At 36.3% G+C, this 17,147-nt stretch overlaps 1 protein-coding gene across 13 annotated transcripts in view; it reads right to left on the reverse strand.

Moving 5' to 3' along the window:
* The window catches only part of NBEA (neurobeachin), a 582,638-nt gene that overhangs the window by 123,553 nt on the left and 441,938 nt on the right, over positions 1-17,147 (reverse strand). Inside the window, exon 1 of one of the 13 annotated variants that reach the window (XM_012748108.3) lies at positions 3,792-10,683. The exons of the other annotated variants lie outside the window; for them this stretch is intronic. Within the exon in view, the coding sequence (XP_012603562.1) occupies positions 3,792-3,794 (3 nt within the window). The 5' untranslated portion in view covers positions 3,795-10,683. Of the gene's footprint in view, positions 1-3,791; positions 10,684-17,147 lie in introns of those variants that run through there. 13 annotated transcript variants of the gene reach the window in all.

Raw genomic sequence — 17,147 nt, forward strand, 5'->3', positions numbered from 1 at the left:
TGTACTTAACACATTATCTGATGATCATGTTGAAGAAAAACAGAGCTGCTGGGCACTCATGTGTATCAGACATGTATATGTTGTCAGAAACATGTATGTGGCTGTCAACTCAGTTTCATCTTTTTTCCCTTTTAAGGCACCTAATATCGTGCAACCTAAAAAAGTATGTTTAATGTTTAATAATAGCTTTACTGATCTCAAATCATCTGACAAGTATATTAGAACAAGCATTGCATATACTTTTTGATTATAAAAAATCTAAATTTTGCTTCAAGTTGTATTTCCTGTTAAGGACTGACAAATGTGCTGTGGAAGGATGGACATGCCCCTTTCAGGGTTTGTGCGGTATGAGGTCATCACATTCAATCAACACTTGCAGCTTCACCGTTTAATTAAAGAGCTTGTGGTGCAGTGCAATATCACAAGTTACGCTGCTTTTATAATTTCATATGAATTTGGAATTTATGGCAATGGTTCAGGATTATAGAAAATACATTCAAGATAGAATAATTCAAAAGAAATTTCAGGTACATATTCACATGCGATCATCTATGCTCTTTTCATATCTGCCAGCGGGATGGGGAGGATTTCAAGGCGCAGAGGGAAAGCTGAACCACAAGACGGAGGAAGCTTGGATTCTAAAATGACTACGTGGAAGATCATCTCTGATAACGGCTGTGTGACACCTGGAGTGAAGGTGTGGGGGGTGGCTGTGCTACTCCCTCCTCCCACATCTCACCACGTGTCTTTGTGATGCTGTTTCTGAACCAGAGTATGGAGAAAGATGAGTCAGTACAGGTTCTCTTTCCTGTTTCCTTTTTCAAATTGCCATTCTTCCACTTAAAAAAAAATAAGTACATTCTCCCACTTTAAAAATAAAAATAAGTACCTCTGTATGGTGTATTGACTGGGGTATAACATCTGTTGAGGGGGTAGGAGCCTCAAACATGAGCTGATTCAAAATATTGATGGAGGTGTTGGATTTTGATTTAATAATCTTGATTTTTTTGTCCTAATTCATCAATTTGTGGATGTGCTTACCCTAGACCCAAGGCTTCCCTATGGTATGCCTCTCTTAGTAGCTGTGAGACCTCAGGCAAGTTAGTCAATTTTTTGATCTTCAGTTTTCTTATTGTCAGATGGGGAAAATAATAGTATCTAACCTCATGGGGTCATTGTGTGATTGAATAAGATAACTCTTTTTTTTTTTTTTTTTTTTTTTTTTTGAGACAGAGTCTCGCTTTGTTGCCCAGGCTAGAGTGAGTGCCGTGGCGTCAGCCTAGCTCACAGCAACCTCAATCTCCTGGGCTCGAGTGATCCTTCTGCCTCAGCCTCCCGGGTAGCTGGGACTACAGGCATGCGCCACCATGCCCGGCTAATTTTTTTATATATATATCAGTTGGCCAATTAATTTCTTTCTATTTATAGTAGAGACGGGGTCTCGCTCTTGCTCTGGCCGGTTTCGAACTCCTGACCTTGAGCAATCCGCCCGCCTCGGCCTCCCAAGAGCTAGGATTACAGGCGTGAGCCACAGCGCCCGGCCTGAATAAGATAACTCTTTAAAAAATTTTTTTAGTACAGTGCCTGGCACACAGGAAGTGCTTGACAAAGGTTAGCCCACTATTATAATTATTCTCGACTTTTTCATGCATGTGTACAGACACACACACACCTCCATGATCTGTTTGGTTCTAATTTAATCTTCATTAATGACATCACCAGCATGGGGGTAGGAAACTTGGACCACAGCATATTACCTTTTACTGAACTAAGAGTCACACTTATTGTTTCTTTAAGTGACAGTTTTTATTCTAGAAATCATCCAAAGTCACAGTCCTCACCTCTAATAACTATGAAGCCCAACTATTTGGGACATCAGCTACCACTCTCATTATTAGTAGTGGTAACTATAAGAAAGCTTCTTCTTATTTTATAAATAGCCTATAATTAGGCCAGCTCTTTGCTATCCATTTTATTGTCATGATTTATCAATTTTTTTTTTTTTAGTTACTTTCATTAACAAATATTTATTGAATGACTGCCATGAGCCAATGGTGAACAGGAGAAGCAGAGACCTCCAGGAGTTCACAGTCTGGTAGAGAACCACAAATAATGGGCAAAGGCAGAAAGTGAGGAAAGAAGAATCATCCCAAAGAGAAGGAACAATGTGTATATAAATATGGTGATGTGGGCAATGGGTCCAGGGTGTCTGAATGTATACTGTAAGACAGAGAGAGGTAAAAAATAAAATGAAAGTACTAAAAGGTGGGTGGGCAGCCAGCATGTGGGGCTAGGTCACATAACTCACTTTAGAGTCTGGACTTTGGTCTGAGAACAATGGAGAGCCATTATAAGATTTTAAGTAAAGATGCAAGATGAATAAATTTGCACTTTATAAATCAGTGCTGTGGCTGCAATGGAGAGCCTATTTTGGCTAGAGAAGGGCAATACTGTCCCAATAGTCTCTGGAAATGGTATTTTATAATCTTTAGCAGAAAACCATGAACTATCCAAAAGAGTATTATTTGTACCTCTCTGATATGATCTCTCACATTGTGGTGAGTACTTTTAAATTCATCTATTTTATTACACACATCCCCTGAAAAAATGAACGTTATGAGGGTAGAGACTGGGTTGTATTCTACTTTTGTATCCCTTTCAGAACTTTCACACAGAAGGAACTTAATCAATTTTTGTTGAATAAAATATTTACAGACAAACTGAGTTGCAGCTGCAGTCCTCTGTGTCTACTTCATCTTCAAATACTCTCAAAATTATGGTAAAACTCTCACAATTAAAAAATGATATTGGCAAGGTTGCTTCATTTTTGTCCTAATCAGGAATGTCCCATTTATAAGTATTATATCTTTGACTGTATTTTCTCATGTTCCCAAATTTGGCACACTCTAAAATCTTACATTTTTCCCTCTGCTATTATTTCAAAAAGGGATGAGGTGGAGTGGGAGGGAGGAGGCCAGAACTCTGCACTATTGAAAAGAAAAGAATTTCTAGTTTCTAGTCTTTACTGTCATCCATCTACTGAATATGTTAACTTTTCTCGTATTATTCTACATAGTACAATTTTTAAACTAGTTGTATTTATAGGTCTCCTCTCTTTAGACTTATTTTCTTTTATTTCAGATCACTTGGAGTTCTGTGTTAGAAATTTTTCTTTTAATCAATTTGGTACAGGGTCTGATTTGGCAGATACTATTAACATAAATTGCAGGACGAATTGTTTTTTCTTTTTGAAAATACTTGATAGTAAAATTGTAGGTACAGCCAGGATGAAACAAAATTAAAGGATAGAGTTGTAGTAATTGTTGCAGTAGTCAAATGGGTCTTACCTCACAGAGTAGATATAAAGGAGAATTACTTTCATTGGCAATCTAATTATGCTATGAGAGAAATATTTTAAAACATTAAGAATTTTTTTATTATGAAAAATTTTAAACACACAAAAGTAGTGAGAAGTGTGTAATAAAGCACACATTAATTTTTTTTTAATTTAAGGGATTTTCTCTAGTTAATGTTTCTTGATGTTTACCTGGAGAAAACTACATGTAATACAAATACAAGTGTGCTCTTCAATTCTTATCCATTATACCTTTAAACATTTTTTAAAAATTTGCACCCCAATGTCATGAAAAGCATAATAGAGTTCATATATATGTCATATACATTATGGTACACAGTAGATATTTAAAAAGTGGTAACTATTATTATTAATAGTAGTGCAAAATCCCATATTTAGCCAAAATGTACATTCTCTCTAGCTTTTAAATTCTCACCATCCTGAACGCTTCTCAGCTCCCCAGTGTGCCATGCTCTGTCACATTTCTGTGCCCCTGCATGTGGTGTTTCTTGTGCCCGGCACATTCCTTTCTATTTTGTTCTTCTGATTCGTTCCTGTTAATGACTAAGCTAGGAGACTATGCTGCTGCCTCTGAGAACCCTGTAAACACTTTTTTATAACATTTATCAGACTACGCTAAATTGTTAGTTTATTTGTTGGTGTCTGTTGCTAACCTGTGAACTCACTGAGGGCAGGAACAATGCATCTGTGCATTCTTCCTGCTTAGCACAGAGCTCAGCACACAGCAGCAGTTTAACAGTACTAAAGAATTATGAATACCTTGGTTGATCTGTGTCTAGAAATAAACATGTGAAGAAAAGTTACTAATTTATATGTTCTATAGTAATTAAAACCAGTCATATTGAAATTGTCCAGAGTTGATTCCTAATTCATTATGGATGGGACAGAACATGAATGGTGCCATCTTCTGAAGAGTTTCTTTGTACCATGTTTATTACCAATGATCTAAGCACTATGGATTGAACCTAATATAAATGTATGTATAAATATAACATCCCTAATACAAAAATCCAAAATCCAGAATGCTCCAAAATCAGAAACTTCGTGAGTGCTGCCTTGACTTCATGGGTGAAAAATTCTGCACCGGACCTCATATGATGGCTCACAGCCAAAACACAGGAGCACAACACAGTTTATTCAGCATTCCCGAGGGGTTACTGTTCAGTGTACTACCTTTTAATTTTTTTACTGAGTTTCTATGATATAACACATACCGTGCTAAGTAATAAGGATACATGTACGGCAAAAAAATCTGTTGAATGATCGAATTCTAGGTATACAAAGAGTCAGTCTGTAGTAGCAAAAGTGTAAACAAAGAGAGTAACTGGTACTATAATGTCAATCGATGTCTATGGTTGAGTGGACGTAAAAAAGTGGCTTACTGGAACTTGAATGAAATTGCATTTGTTCATAAGGCCTGATCAGAATTTCCTATTTGTATTTTATTATGCTTTCTTAAAAGAAACTCTGTAGTAGACACTACTAGATACCTACTCAGATATCACTTCTACCCCCCACACCCCCACCTTCCTGATTAACACAACTCTGGTCATGCTGGGATACTGACTTCTCTTCCATGCACTTCTGAGTCAGGACACACTGACTTCGAAGCCTGTCCCAGGAGTAGAACTGATTTGGAAAAGTTTCCCCATGCCTCAGCGGGAGCCAATGCACTCTCTGTCCTCTGGACATTCCTGAGCTTATGCTGATTTGTGGAAGTGTTGAAGCCACATTGCTATCAGTGTGAGAATGAGAGCAAACAAAGGATGACAGAGTGGAAGTGGGCAATGAACCTGGGTTTTTGAAAATATTCATAAGCACCTGAATTTATCAACCCTTACTGTTGGACTGACTAGACTTTCTGTTCTGTGAGATCTCTGTCTATCTATCTTTCTATCTTTAATGAAGCCACTTTAGTTAGGGTATCTGTAACTTGTAGCTGAAAATCTTCTAATACAAAGCGTAATTATGCAACTTAACCTTCATGTCTCTGTCCTTTGAAGAAGGAAAAGGTGTGGCCAATACATACACATATATAGGAACTCTCTGTATTATCTGTTCAATTTTCGGTAAGCTTAAACTGTTTCAATAAATAAAGTCTATTAGAATTTTAAAAAATATATGCAGATTCAAACATTTCCATACTTTATTTATGTGCTAGAATAGCTTCCCCTCTTTCTCTGCCTGGTAAATTCCTTCTATATATTAAAAGCTTACTGCTCTAAAAAAGAAAGTATTTATTCAAAAGATATTTACCATTTATCAATTATCTGTCTGGTAGGTACCAGGCTGGCTCATCAGGGGCCAGAAAGACAAGATGAATGTGAATTACTTTTCAAGTTGTAAAGACTTTTCTTTTTCAGTGATAATTAGTGATTGAAAGCTATTTTCGTAAAATATGAGTTCAGGTTTATACAGAGTATTTTCACTTGAAAACCTGAGTACCCTTGGCCACTCACAGGTACATCCTTATGGTTCATGAGAATTTGTTTTTCTTTCTCTTTTAGCTAGAGCTCTTCTAGTATCACTCTCTCCCCATGAGAAGCAATAACATGAAATGCAATCTTCCTGCAGGAAAATTTGCATTTTGGATGTCCTCTGGATTGGGTCTTATTTAATGTGTATCTGCCCAAAGCAGTATGAATGATACCGTTGGTACATTCCCCCCTTCTAACCGTGTATATCCATAATATCAATATGTAGTACTTAGTTTGGTGGGCTAAAATATTTCTTTATTATCTGTATGCCATGCTTTAGTAGAAACAACTTGGACTTTGGAGGATGACACATAGACTCTGAAATTTGTATAACTTCAGAAAAGTTCCCTAACGTACCTGAGACACATTTTTTCCTATATAAAATGAGAATGATCATATCTACTCTACAGACTTGCTGTGAGTATCAAATGAAATACCATAGCGAGTGTTTAGTGGAGAAGCTGGCACAAAGGCAGTACTACAGTCTTGCTGAGCAAGTGAACTCACAATCCTCCCAGCCCAGACCTTAGTGAAACTCTCAGTCAGCAGTGATAGGGGCAGTCCCTGACCTGACCTCGGCCAAGATCCTTTTTCAGTGCACATAATTTTCTGATCCAAACTCTGTTTCTGTGTCTCACACTGGTTCAATTAGGTCTGGTTATTTCCCGGAATTTATTCTTATATACCTCTTACTAGATGGTTTTGAGTATTCTGTCTGCTGTGTTTGAAGTTTAATCTTTAAAAAAAAAATTAGGCTAAACTAGAAAGCTGAATCAAGTCAGTAGGAAGTAGAGGAGTCTAACCTAAGACCGTTGTAGCTGGTAGGAAGAGGAGGGGGAAGCGAGTAGACATACTTTTGAGATAGAATTAATAGGACCTGAATGTTTTGTTTTATGCTGAGGTAAAGACATGGAAGGAATGAAAGGTGTTGCAAGAATTTCTGGCTCCGGTGAGTAGGAGCTCTCTGTCATCTCCAAGGTGTAAGATTACTGGCAGACTAGGAGTACTACGAGAAAGATTAAGAGGTTCAGTCCATGCTTTAGATATAGCAATAATTCGGTTCATTATTATCCATATAAACATGAACTTCTGCAAAGAAAATGTGTTAACAACAAAAACAATTAACCTATCTACACTCAACTACTTTAAAGGAATGATAATCAGTGAATAAAATATAAATAAAATATCGAATCTGTTATCAAAGGTTTGCTCTCCATTAGTAATATAAATAAACCTAATAATATTATTTTCTCCATATATTGAGGTTATTTCTGCATCTCAATCAAAACCTTGTATTAATGTTGAATGTTCTTCCTGGTGCTCAGCATAGTGTGTGGAACACAACAGGTACTCAATGAATGCAGCTCTACAGAGCTCCAGTGTATGATTCTCCAATATACATGTTTTGGTAAATAAATAAAAAGGTATACTAAAGACATCCACATGGCAAACCGACTTATAAAAAATGTGGCTCATGTAGTATAGAATTCAATATAGTAAATATAGTTTTAGTGTTTATACTATAGTTAGCTAATTATATTATATTTTAAGTAATGTTATGTTAGAATTTAGGGTAAGAGAGCAGTTGATTTTTTTTTTTTAATGCCAGAGCAGAAAGATTCTTAATGGGTAGGTAGGTAAATTAAAAGATTCTTATCCTCAGAACTACTGTAACACTAAAATTTGGGAGGGCATTCCATAGAGGAATGACAAATTAATCTAGGTTGAAAGCAGGGAGAAAAGCACGTATATATGAATATAATTTTCATAATACATAAGTCCATATGATACTTAAAACACAAAAATACATGCATTAGACAAACCATACTATTTATTAATAATCTCCTCCTATAGACATTGAGTGGATAAAATTTTGCTCTTAAAAAAATACAGATAAATCACAGAAAACATAGTAAAAGTGACTCTTACTTGATTAAAAACATGCTTAACCTGATCCATAGTCAGAGAATTAAAACTATATGGAGACACTATTTTTCATCTATCAGACTGGCAAAAGTCCAAAAGTTTGCTAATACTGAGCTTGCTGTGAGGAAAAAAAGTACTTACTACATTGCTGGTGGGAGTACAAAATAGTACAACATATCGAGGAAATTTTGGCAACATCTATTAAAATTTCAAGTACATATGCCCTTTAACCTAGCAATTTTATTTCTAGAATTTATCCTGTGGATAAACTCCCACAAAAGCAAGTGAAGTATGTACCTGATTAGTCATTGCAGCACTGTTTATAATTAGCTGTGTAAGTGAATATTTAGAATAAAAAAAAAATCACAACAAATTACTAGTGCCTAAGAAATTAGTTTAATTTCTTCTGAGATCTCTTAAGGCAAGTTATAGTAAACTGAGACCACTGTACAATTCTTGGCAACTCCCGTCATTCACAAGGCCCTGTGGAGTAAGGGGTCCTGATGCTGAAGCTTCATTAGCTTTATGGTGAATCTAACTCTGATACTAGAAGTATCTAGGATGATGCACAGAATCAAGTCATAATTTTACTTAATTTCTCAACATATGTTTTAAATTTATTTTTTTAAATGTGCCAATGTAGATCAGAAATGTCAAGTATTGCACAGATAGGTAACAATTTCCTTAAGTTTACTATACCTGTTACAAAGCTGTTTGACTGCACAAGCATTATATTTAGTGCTTATTTAATAATAATTAACATTGTGGTTTTATGCCATTTATATTATTATTGCACTATTTAATGTATGTTCAACATTATTTGCAAAATACTTAAAAGGTTCTTTGAATACACATGGAAAAATATCCATTTTCTTCCCTATTTAAAAAAAATAAGGGATTAATGGTTTCTCCATTAAGGATTGATGTGCCTGTGTCAGCTGCTCGAAACTAGCTTTCCCTGAAAGGTTTTTCTCATGTGAGGAGAAAAAGATATTTTAATGCATTTTGAAATAAAAATCCTACCCTGTAATAAATAACCCAGTATCTAAGCATTAAAATAAAATTTAGTGGTAAATCAAAGTTAAATAAAAATTACACTTCCTTCAACATTTTAGCTCCAAGATAGGGTCTTACAAAGCAATATTAAAAAAGGAAGTTTAATATATGATAGCTGACAATTTCGAGCTAATCCCTATTTTACTTTCTCTTTCTTTTACGAACTGCCAAGGCAAAGTCCAATAGAGAGTGTGAGATGAATCTCAGGTCCGGTACAAGCTTTTCAAGCTTCATCAAATGGGTGTAAAAACATATATAAAAAGATGAAAGTGCTTCGCTTTTACATATGGCAAAATAAAATAAATCAGTAAAAGGCTGAAAAAAGAAGTGAGATGTTCCATAGGGGCAGGTTAAGTCTGATGCTAATGCTTACTTAAAATGGTGACAGTCTGGAGTAGGGAAGCCTTGCTGGGCTGCTTTAATTTCTCCCTGGAATAGCTCTCTCCCAACCTTCTGCAGCACATCAAAGTCTCTGGAGCTCAATTAAAATTGGATTATATTGAAATGCTCTATCTATGGGAACTGTGTGCTCACTAACACTTTTCTCTCAGTAATACTCCAGATGACAGTTGCCCATCCCAATTTAAACAGTTGTCATAGAGACGGGGAACTAAAGCAGTGAAACTAACAACACAAAGGAAAGGTAAGGGCCAGGATTTCTGTGAATCAAGAGCTTGATTTTTTTTTTTTCAGCAACACTATTTATTACACCAATGACAAAGCATATAAGACACAAACATTATTATATTTTGTATCTTTACGTGTGAAAGGAAAGACAGCTGACAGTAGCGCTAAGGTTATTTAAGCAGAAACGGTCAGATGTTTTCTATTTGGGCATGTTCTACTTACTAAAAATTAAGATCAAATGTTTCTCTCAATGGAAAGCAGATATTAGCAACTATGATAGTAAAGAGACTATAGATAGCAAGTTTGTGAAGTAAAGACATCAGTGTCTACTGGTTAATTACAGGTATAGCTCAGGAAGAATAATTTCTCAGCCAAAGATTTTCTTCCTTGCCAATTCTACAGTTCTATTCTAAAAGTTTAAATTTGGGGTTGAAAATGATAAATCATGACTCTATATGAATGTATGTTTCAAATGCACTTCAGTTTTCGGTAAATCTAGTTAACCTTAAAGGGGCCCTATCATTGACAAAGAAGCGTATGTCTAAATTTGATTTTGGAATTTATTTATGGTTTTAATTAGGAGGTATTCTATAATCTTCTGTAATTTCTCTTCCTGACATCAAAGCCTATCAACAGAGGCAGAAAACTCTGTCAGCTTCCTAAAAGCTCAAGAATGAAGATAGCTTAAATTTCTGGCAGTTCTAAAGAGCAGTGTATTTGACAGTGTACACTGCTAGTAATGATCCTATGTTCTCATGTAGATGGCATGTTTCTGGCACTATAAAAACTCTTAACCTTTCTTGTAATTGGCTTATCGCAAGGCCCATAGTTGTTTTGCCTCCATTGTGTAGATCACCATGGAAATAGATTAAGTATTGCTATTTTATGAAGAATTGCACTATTTTTTCTTTTAAGCCCTCAATAACTGTGGTTCTTTTTCTCTTGGGAAGCCTATGTTAGGATTTTGAAGCAGCAACAAGGCAGAGAGCATAAAGTGCAGGCCAAAGGGGAAGGAAGCAAAAATGTGTCAGAAAATCTAAAAACCACACAGATCAAAATTTGTCAAAACAAGGCCCTGGTTTAAACCAACAAGAAGGGCCCCTACAGCTTGGGCCTTGACAAAGCACAGATTTTTTATTTATTTATTTATTTATTTATTTTTAGCCCAGCTGTAGAAAACACCATCTAATGAACCTGTCTGGGGCGGCTGTCCCTATCCTGTCAGGCATGTCAGGAAATGACAAGCACTGGGGACAGGCCGCCGCCAGTCACAGACAGGCCTGCCAGCTGGAGGGTTCAGCCCCAATCTAATCACACCACCAGAAAATAACTTTCACGCTTGCAGCTTGACAGGATGGACTTGAGGAAAAAAAAATTAGGATCGGAAACAATGCTTTTTGTTTCAATTACATATCATTTTTACACAGTAATTAAAAAGAATCTAACACATACACTTCATATTAATGCAACCAAGTGTGAATTTCGTCACTGTAGAAAAATAGATATAAAGGTTACTTTGATAATATGGACACAGAGAAAAGGAACATAAGACCACCTCTGTCTCCCCCACACCCCCCCGCCTGCACCCCCTTCCCCCCCTCAAGCCAGGTCATATTGGAAATTTACATGGTTTTCAATTCAGTCTATTGATATTCGAATTTCTTATCTTCAAAAACTATCCTCTTGTAGAGATCACCAGGAAGCACTAGTGCGGATATTTTTCCTGTATTCCGAGAACCAATATGTATGAGGAGAGTAATGGTATAAAACGAATATTTTCACATGACCATAATATACTTTCTGCCTTTCTTTCATGATGTTGAGAAAAAAGTGCCATTATAAATAAATACAACCTACTGAAACATGACAACTTGAACCATCTTTATATAACTTGACACACAAGGGACTAATGAGTGAAAGGTTGTAATAAAAATCACATTCTAATTAGATAACTTCTGTGAATCAGATGGTTGCTTCAACATCATATAGATCATAGTACAAGTCTGCTCAATATGCATGTAACCGTTCAAGGTGAAGTTATATGTAATATGTGTAGGTTGACTCTTTGTTCACTATACGCCCACATATAAATAAATTATATATTAAAACATACATTTTACTATGCTTTAATGTTTTTCACTATCATTTTCCATAGGGTAACTACTGGCATTGGCACTGAAAACAAAAGAGCCAAATATAATACTCCATGTGTGTTTTGAGTGTATATAGCTGCATGGAATAAGCTTAATGTGCTACTTATTCAGATTACTAAAAACAGACTCCCACACACACTTACTTTTATAGTCATAAATCACAAAATTCAATATTACATTGAATATTCATATATTTGCAGTATATTCCTGAAAATGTCACTACTAAAAATATGGAGTTGGCATATAATAACTGCCACTTACTAGCCTGGCCACTTTTGTCAACTTATTTAATATCTCTGAACCTGTTTGCTCATCTATAAAATGGTAAAAAAGGTGTCTGCCACAAAAGGTTGTTGTGGATTAGGTAGTGGGTGGAAGGCACCTACTACAATGACTAGAACACAGTACATGGTTAGCAAGGTCACTATCATTATTTCATTTATGGGAGTCCAAAGAAGGATAACTCAAAATTAGGTTTCCCCTCTATAACATAACACTCACTCTGAATAGCATATGGGGCTGGATATTGCATCGACTGTATCAAGGAAAAGTCTTTAATCACATTGAAATCACAGTCAACAGAATGCAGTAACTAAGACTATGACGAAAAGATGAAGGTTATCACCTTTGCTCCCCAGAAAAGGACCATGAGTTCCATAATGAACACAAGAGGATAGGACTCAGTTTTTCTGTCCTAAGAAAATTGAGGTGAAGTGGGCATGCATTTACAATTTGATACTTTCTTACACAAAATATGTGTTTCTAATGTATAATGATTTTATTCAAGCTTTAATGTATAATTTTGTCATTAGTTTGCTCAGTCCTGTATTACTGCTGGATTATTTAATTCATTTCAGTCATGTAGGAGCAAGGAGAGCTATGGCCTACTGACCCCAATTTTCACTTAAAGAAACAAATTTCCTTTTTGCAAACTAAGACACTTTTTCTCCTGTCAACCTTGTTTTAAAATATTAACCTTATTCCCAATACAGTAAATATTCATATTTGTCATCCAAATTTGCTTACAATTGCAGCTTTTATCAAGTTATGAAATTGCTTGTGTTCTTAGTTTATCTATCCCCAAGAAATGATTAAAAATAAATATTTTCAATGAATAATATCTCTTAGAGTATGAATGCATTTAAAAGAATGTCTCCTTAATTTCTGTTTGGCATCAACTAACATCCAGAAAGAGAACAAAACAAGGCAAATAGAGTTGATTATAGGTCTTTGTGATGATGACTAAACACGGTGTTTCTGGAAATCTATGCAATTGGCCTGCCCTTCTGTTAAAAGTCATCATAACAGTTGTATTCATTCTTAGAGTAAAATTTTTAGATGTATGAAAAACTGAAAATTAGGATAACGCAGCCATAAAATAATGTGGAGTTTCTAGGGTAAGAGGAAACAGAATGGAACCATGGTGGGGTACAACTTGTATTTGTAACATTTTATTTGTAAACATGACTAGAAACAAATATGACAAAATTTTATGACAGATTAAAGTTGAGTGGTTGTGTCCATGGCATGGGTTATTCTTTGATTTTTTATATTCATTTGACTATTTCATAAGATAGTTTAAGATATTAACAAAACTTAAAAGTACTGAATACATGAATATTTATCTCTGCCTATCAAGTATTTTTCAAATATTCAACTTTATTTAAGCATCACAAAATCGCTTTTTGATAGTCTGGGTAGGACTTTTTTATCCCCATTTTAGCAGTGAAGAAGAAAACACTTAGTGATGTTAATTTATTTCATCTAGGTCACAAAAATCTGAATGCTGGCAGAGCTGAGACTGGCTGGAACTCAAGTGCTATCTATGATCTGAATGTTTGTGCCCCATTCATATGTTAAAACCTAACTGCAAGGTGATGGTATTAAGAGGTAGCACCTTTGGGAGATGATTAGGTCCTGAGGGCTCTGTGCCCATGAATGGGACTTTATAGAAGAGGCTTGCGGGAGTACCTTTCCCCTTTTACCACATGAAGACACAGCAACAAGGGGCCATGAATGAAGCAGAGAGCCCTTACCAGATGCCAACTCTGCTGGTGCCTTGATCTTGGACTTCCCAGGTCTAGAACTGTGGGCAATAGATTTCTGTTGTTTATAAATGACCTGGTCTAAGGTATTTTGTTATAGTAAACCAAACAGACTAAGACATCAAATATCCTGCCTCAGAGCACCCACATAGGATCCACTTCTCCAGAAATATGGGCAAATTTTCTACAGTTTATTTTATTAATATAGTAATATTTACCACTGATCTCTATAATCATTTAATGTATATCTTGGTAACCATTAGATGGTTTGATAGGCCAGACACTAAAGCAAAGTAAGTAAATATATTAAGCAATGACATTTAATAGCCTTTGATAGTAACAAGATAACTCATTTCTGATATATATTAACTTGCTTTAAATGTTTTCTGAAACATGATGAGGCATTTAAAAAAATTAAGAATTAATAAATTTTGTTACTCAGAATACTTGTAAATAATGATATCAATTTAGTTCTCTAAGTTAAGAAAAATAGGGTACACATTAGGGTTCAGAATACACTGTGCCCTACCTTTACCACACTGACTATCTAGATAAAAGCCTCCTACATCATTCATCTGGACATTCTGTTCTCAAAAGACCTTGTGTGCTGATTAGGAACATCCACATAAGTGTCTGCCATTCCGACTGTTTAGCATTGCATAAACAAACCTTAATTCAGAAAAGAATTGTTTTATAACTTATCTATGATATATAAAGCTTAATTATAAAAATTTATGTCCACATATACCAATTAATGTTACTTTTAATAATATAAAATAAAATCTGAGTGGTGTATTATAGCATTTGTCTTTTCCTTCGAAAATGTTTAGCTTTATTGGGTTTGCTGGTTAAGTATGACAAACCATCTGACATCAGGGGATTTAAAAATAGTATCAATGTTCAAAGACACAGAATTTGATATAGAACTTATTTGAACTGGAATAAATAATCTATGGAGGTAATTTGTTGAAGATAGTATGATGAAGTGGAATTTATAGAAAACTCTACTAAAGTAGAGTTACTCTAGTAAAGTACCTGGTGCAGTGGGAGAATGTGAGTAACGAGAGACTGGAAGGGCTTGGGAGGCACTTGGTGAACTCCCTTCCTCACTCAGACCACATTGTTCATTGCTGACTTGTTCCTTTGGAACGTATCCAAAGGATTTGACATACTCCTTTGGAACATATTCAAACAGCAAGAAAGAATCTTTTTCTTTCTTAAATCTATATAGCACAGCTCCTCATGGATTCTGAATTGGCTGGGCAATGTGTGGTATAGAACCTACAGGGGGCAATGTGAGACTCTATCTTTTCCTCTTTCCAATGCCTCAAAGAAAGACCCTATTACCAAAGACATCCTTACCAACTAGATTCATCTGGGTCAAGGTCATTCTCTTCAGAATGAACACAGCAACAGAGCATTTAGGATGAAATATTAGAATCTTACCAGGGAATATGATGAAAATAGAATGCCAATATAAAGAACAGGAAAAGATATCAAAGGAAAAAGGCAGAATGAAGGAAATATAGCTAAAATGAAAACAAAAGAATTGGTGGTTTGGTTGGTGTCCCTGAGAGTTTCTTTTGCAGGATGTCCCATTAGAAAATTAAAAAGTGAAAATTTAAAAAGTCTAAAAACTGGTTCTTAGAAAAGATAAAAAAGACAAATCCTTAGTAAATATCTGACTCCAATCTGGCATCCCATAGCCCTGCTGCTGCCGACATCAGCGTCCAGGTCTGGGCTCTCCTCAGGCCGCTGCCCCACACCCCTGGAATCCCTGCTGTTCTCAGGAGCCCCGTGCATTTCTCCGCCCTGTGCTTTTGCACCCATTGCTCCTCCCATTAGTACGGGATGTCCTGCTCCCCTCTGACTGACTGACTGTGGACTGGTTCATCTTCGAGAAACCTCTCACCATCCTCCAGGCTGGGTTTGGCATTCCTTCTTTCTTCCCGAATAGTCTACTGAGGAAAGGAAGTGCCAAAACTGCTAAAGGAGAGACTTGTTTTTGGAGTGTAGGTCCCATCCAGACCCCTTTTCTCAGAGAAGTTTCCCCATACTCTCAGAGGTGTAGCCCTCCTTCTCCCTAGCCACAGCTGACTGCAGAGGCTAACTAATCAAATGCCCTCTCCTTGCAATTTGAGATTGGAACTTTCATTGGTAATGGAGCAGCAACGAATTATAGTGAGTTGCAGTGACTACTTAGGGGTTTTGAGCAGGGAGATTCAGGGAAATCTCATCTGTGAAGAGAAACAACACAGAAGCTGAAGCAGACACAGGAGACCACGTGGCCTAGAAAGGGAGAAACCTAGACATATGGTCTCCAATCTTCAGTTCTAGTCTCTCCTCATGTCACTGGATACCATGAACTACACTTAATTGCTAAAACTAAACGATATTTTAAATTAAGCTACCTTGAGTTCTATTTCTTGCAACCAAATAATACCTGAAAGTTCATACTTGTGATAATGAATCAGGACTAGGACTTGTGGGTGGAATTTTAATGCTTAAATCCTACCATATTCTTCCTTTTCTTGCAGAGTGTTTGACTAAGAAAATGTACAACAGGAATAATAACCAGATGAAAAACTAAGAACTTTTAAAAAATAATCGATAGCTGATATTATCCTCTCTCACCTCAAGGCTATTCTGGCAAGACCTGGATCAATGAATTTGATGTGGATTTGAAGCCAGAACAAGGTCACCGCCACCCAGCATGACAAGAGATCTCTGGCTATCGTACTTGGTTAACCCTGTGTGGAAAAATCTGGCTGGGCTCCCAGAGGGACCTATTCAACTTACTGACTTTGCAGAATAAAATGAAGAAAACAGGTTGGCTAGCCTACCTTGGAGGATCAGGTTCTGTCCAGGTGTGCTAACCTCATGGGAGTACTGAAAAATTAACGTGACACTGACCCTACCAAGAGTAAATTTTTATGGCCCCATGAATACTTCAGACTCTAGAAAATCAGAGTAGCAATTTCCTTCCCATGGGAAGAACAACAAAACTTGAGCAGCAGGTTCTTCTCTATGGACAAGGTGGAGATGTGAGGACATAAATAAAAGGATCTTTCCTCAACAAAAGTTTCCTCATCAGTAAAAATCTGTCAGGAAAAAATAAAATCTGTCACAAATAAATCATGAGTTTCAAGAACAATCTCTCAAATTGAAGAAATATAAATGCTTAGAATCTTCCAGTGGAAGTTTGAGGGAACGTAAGGGTTTAAGGAAGAAGACAGTTGTAAGAAGCTAGAAGACCAGGTTCTTTCCCCACGTGGAATCAAAAAGAAAGAAACTTGGGGTGAAAGTAATCTGTAATAGTATTGGAGGAGGGAGATTGGGGAACCAGTTCCTGATGCTGGCAAAAGAATTGGTGATTTGGTTGGTGTCCCTGAGAGTTTCTTTGGCAGGATGTCCTAGATTCCTTGGCACTGTGCTTTCATAACCCCAAACATCCTAACTTACCCCTCACTCAAATCCCTACCAGCAC

This window comes from Microcebus murinus, chromosome 13 (genome assembly GCF_040939455.1).
Source record: "Microcebus murinus isolate Inina chromosome 13, M.murinus_Inina_mat1.0, whole genome shotgun sequence".
Classification (NCBI taxonomy): Eukaryota; Metazoa; Chordata; class Mammalia; order Primates; family Cheirogaleidae; genus Microcebus; species Microcebus murinus.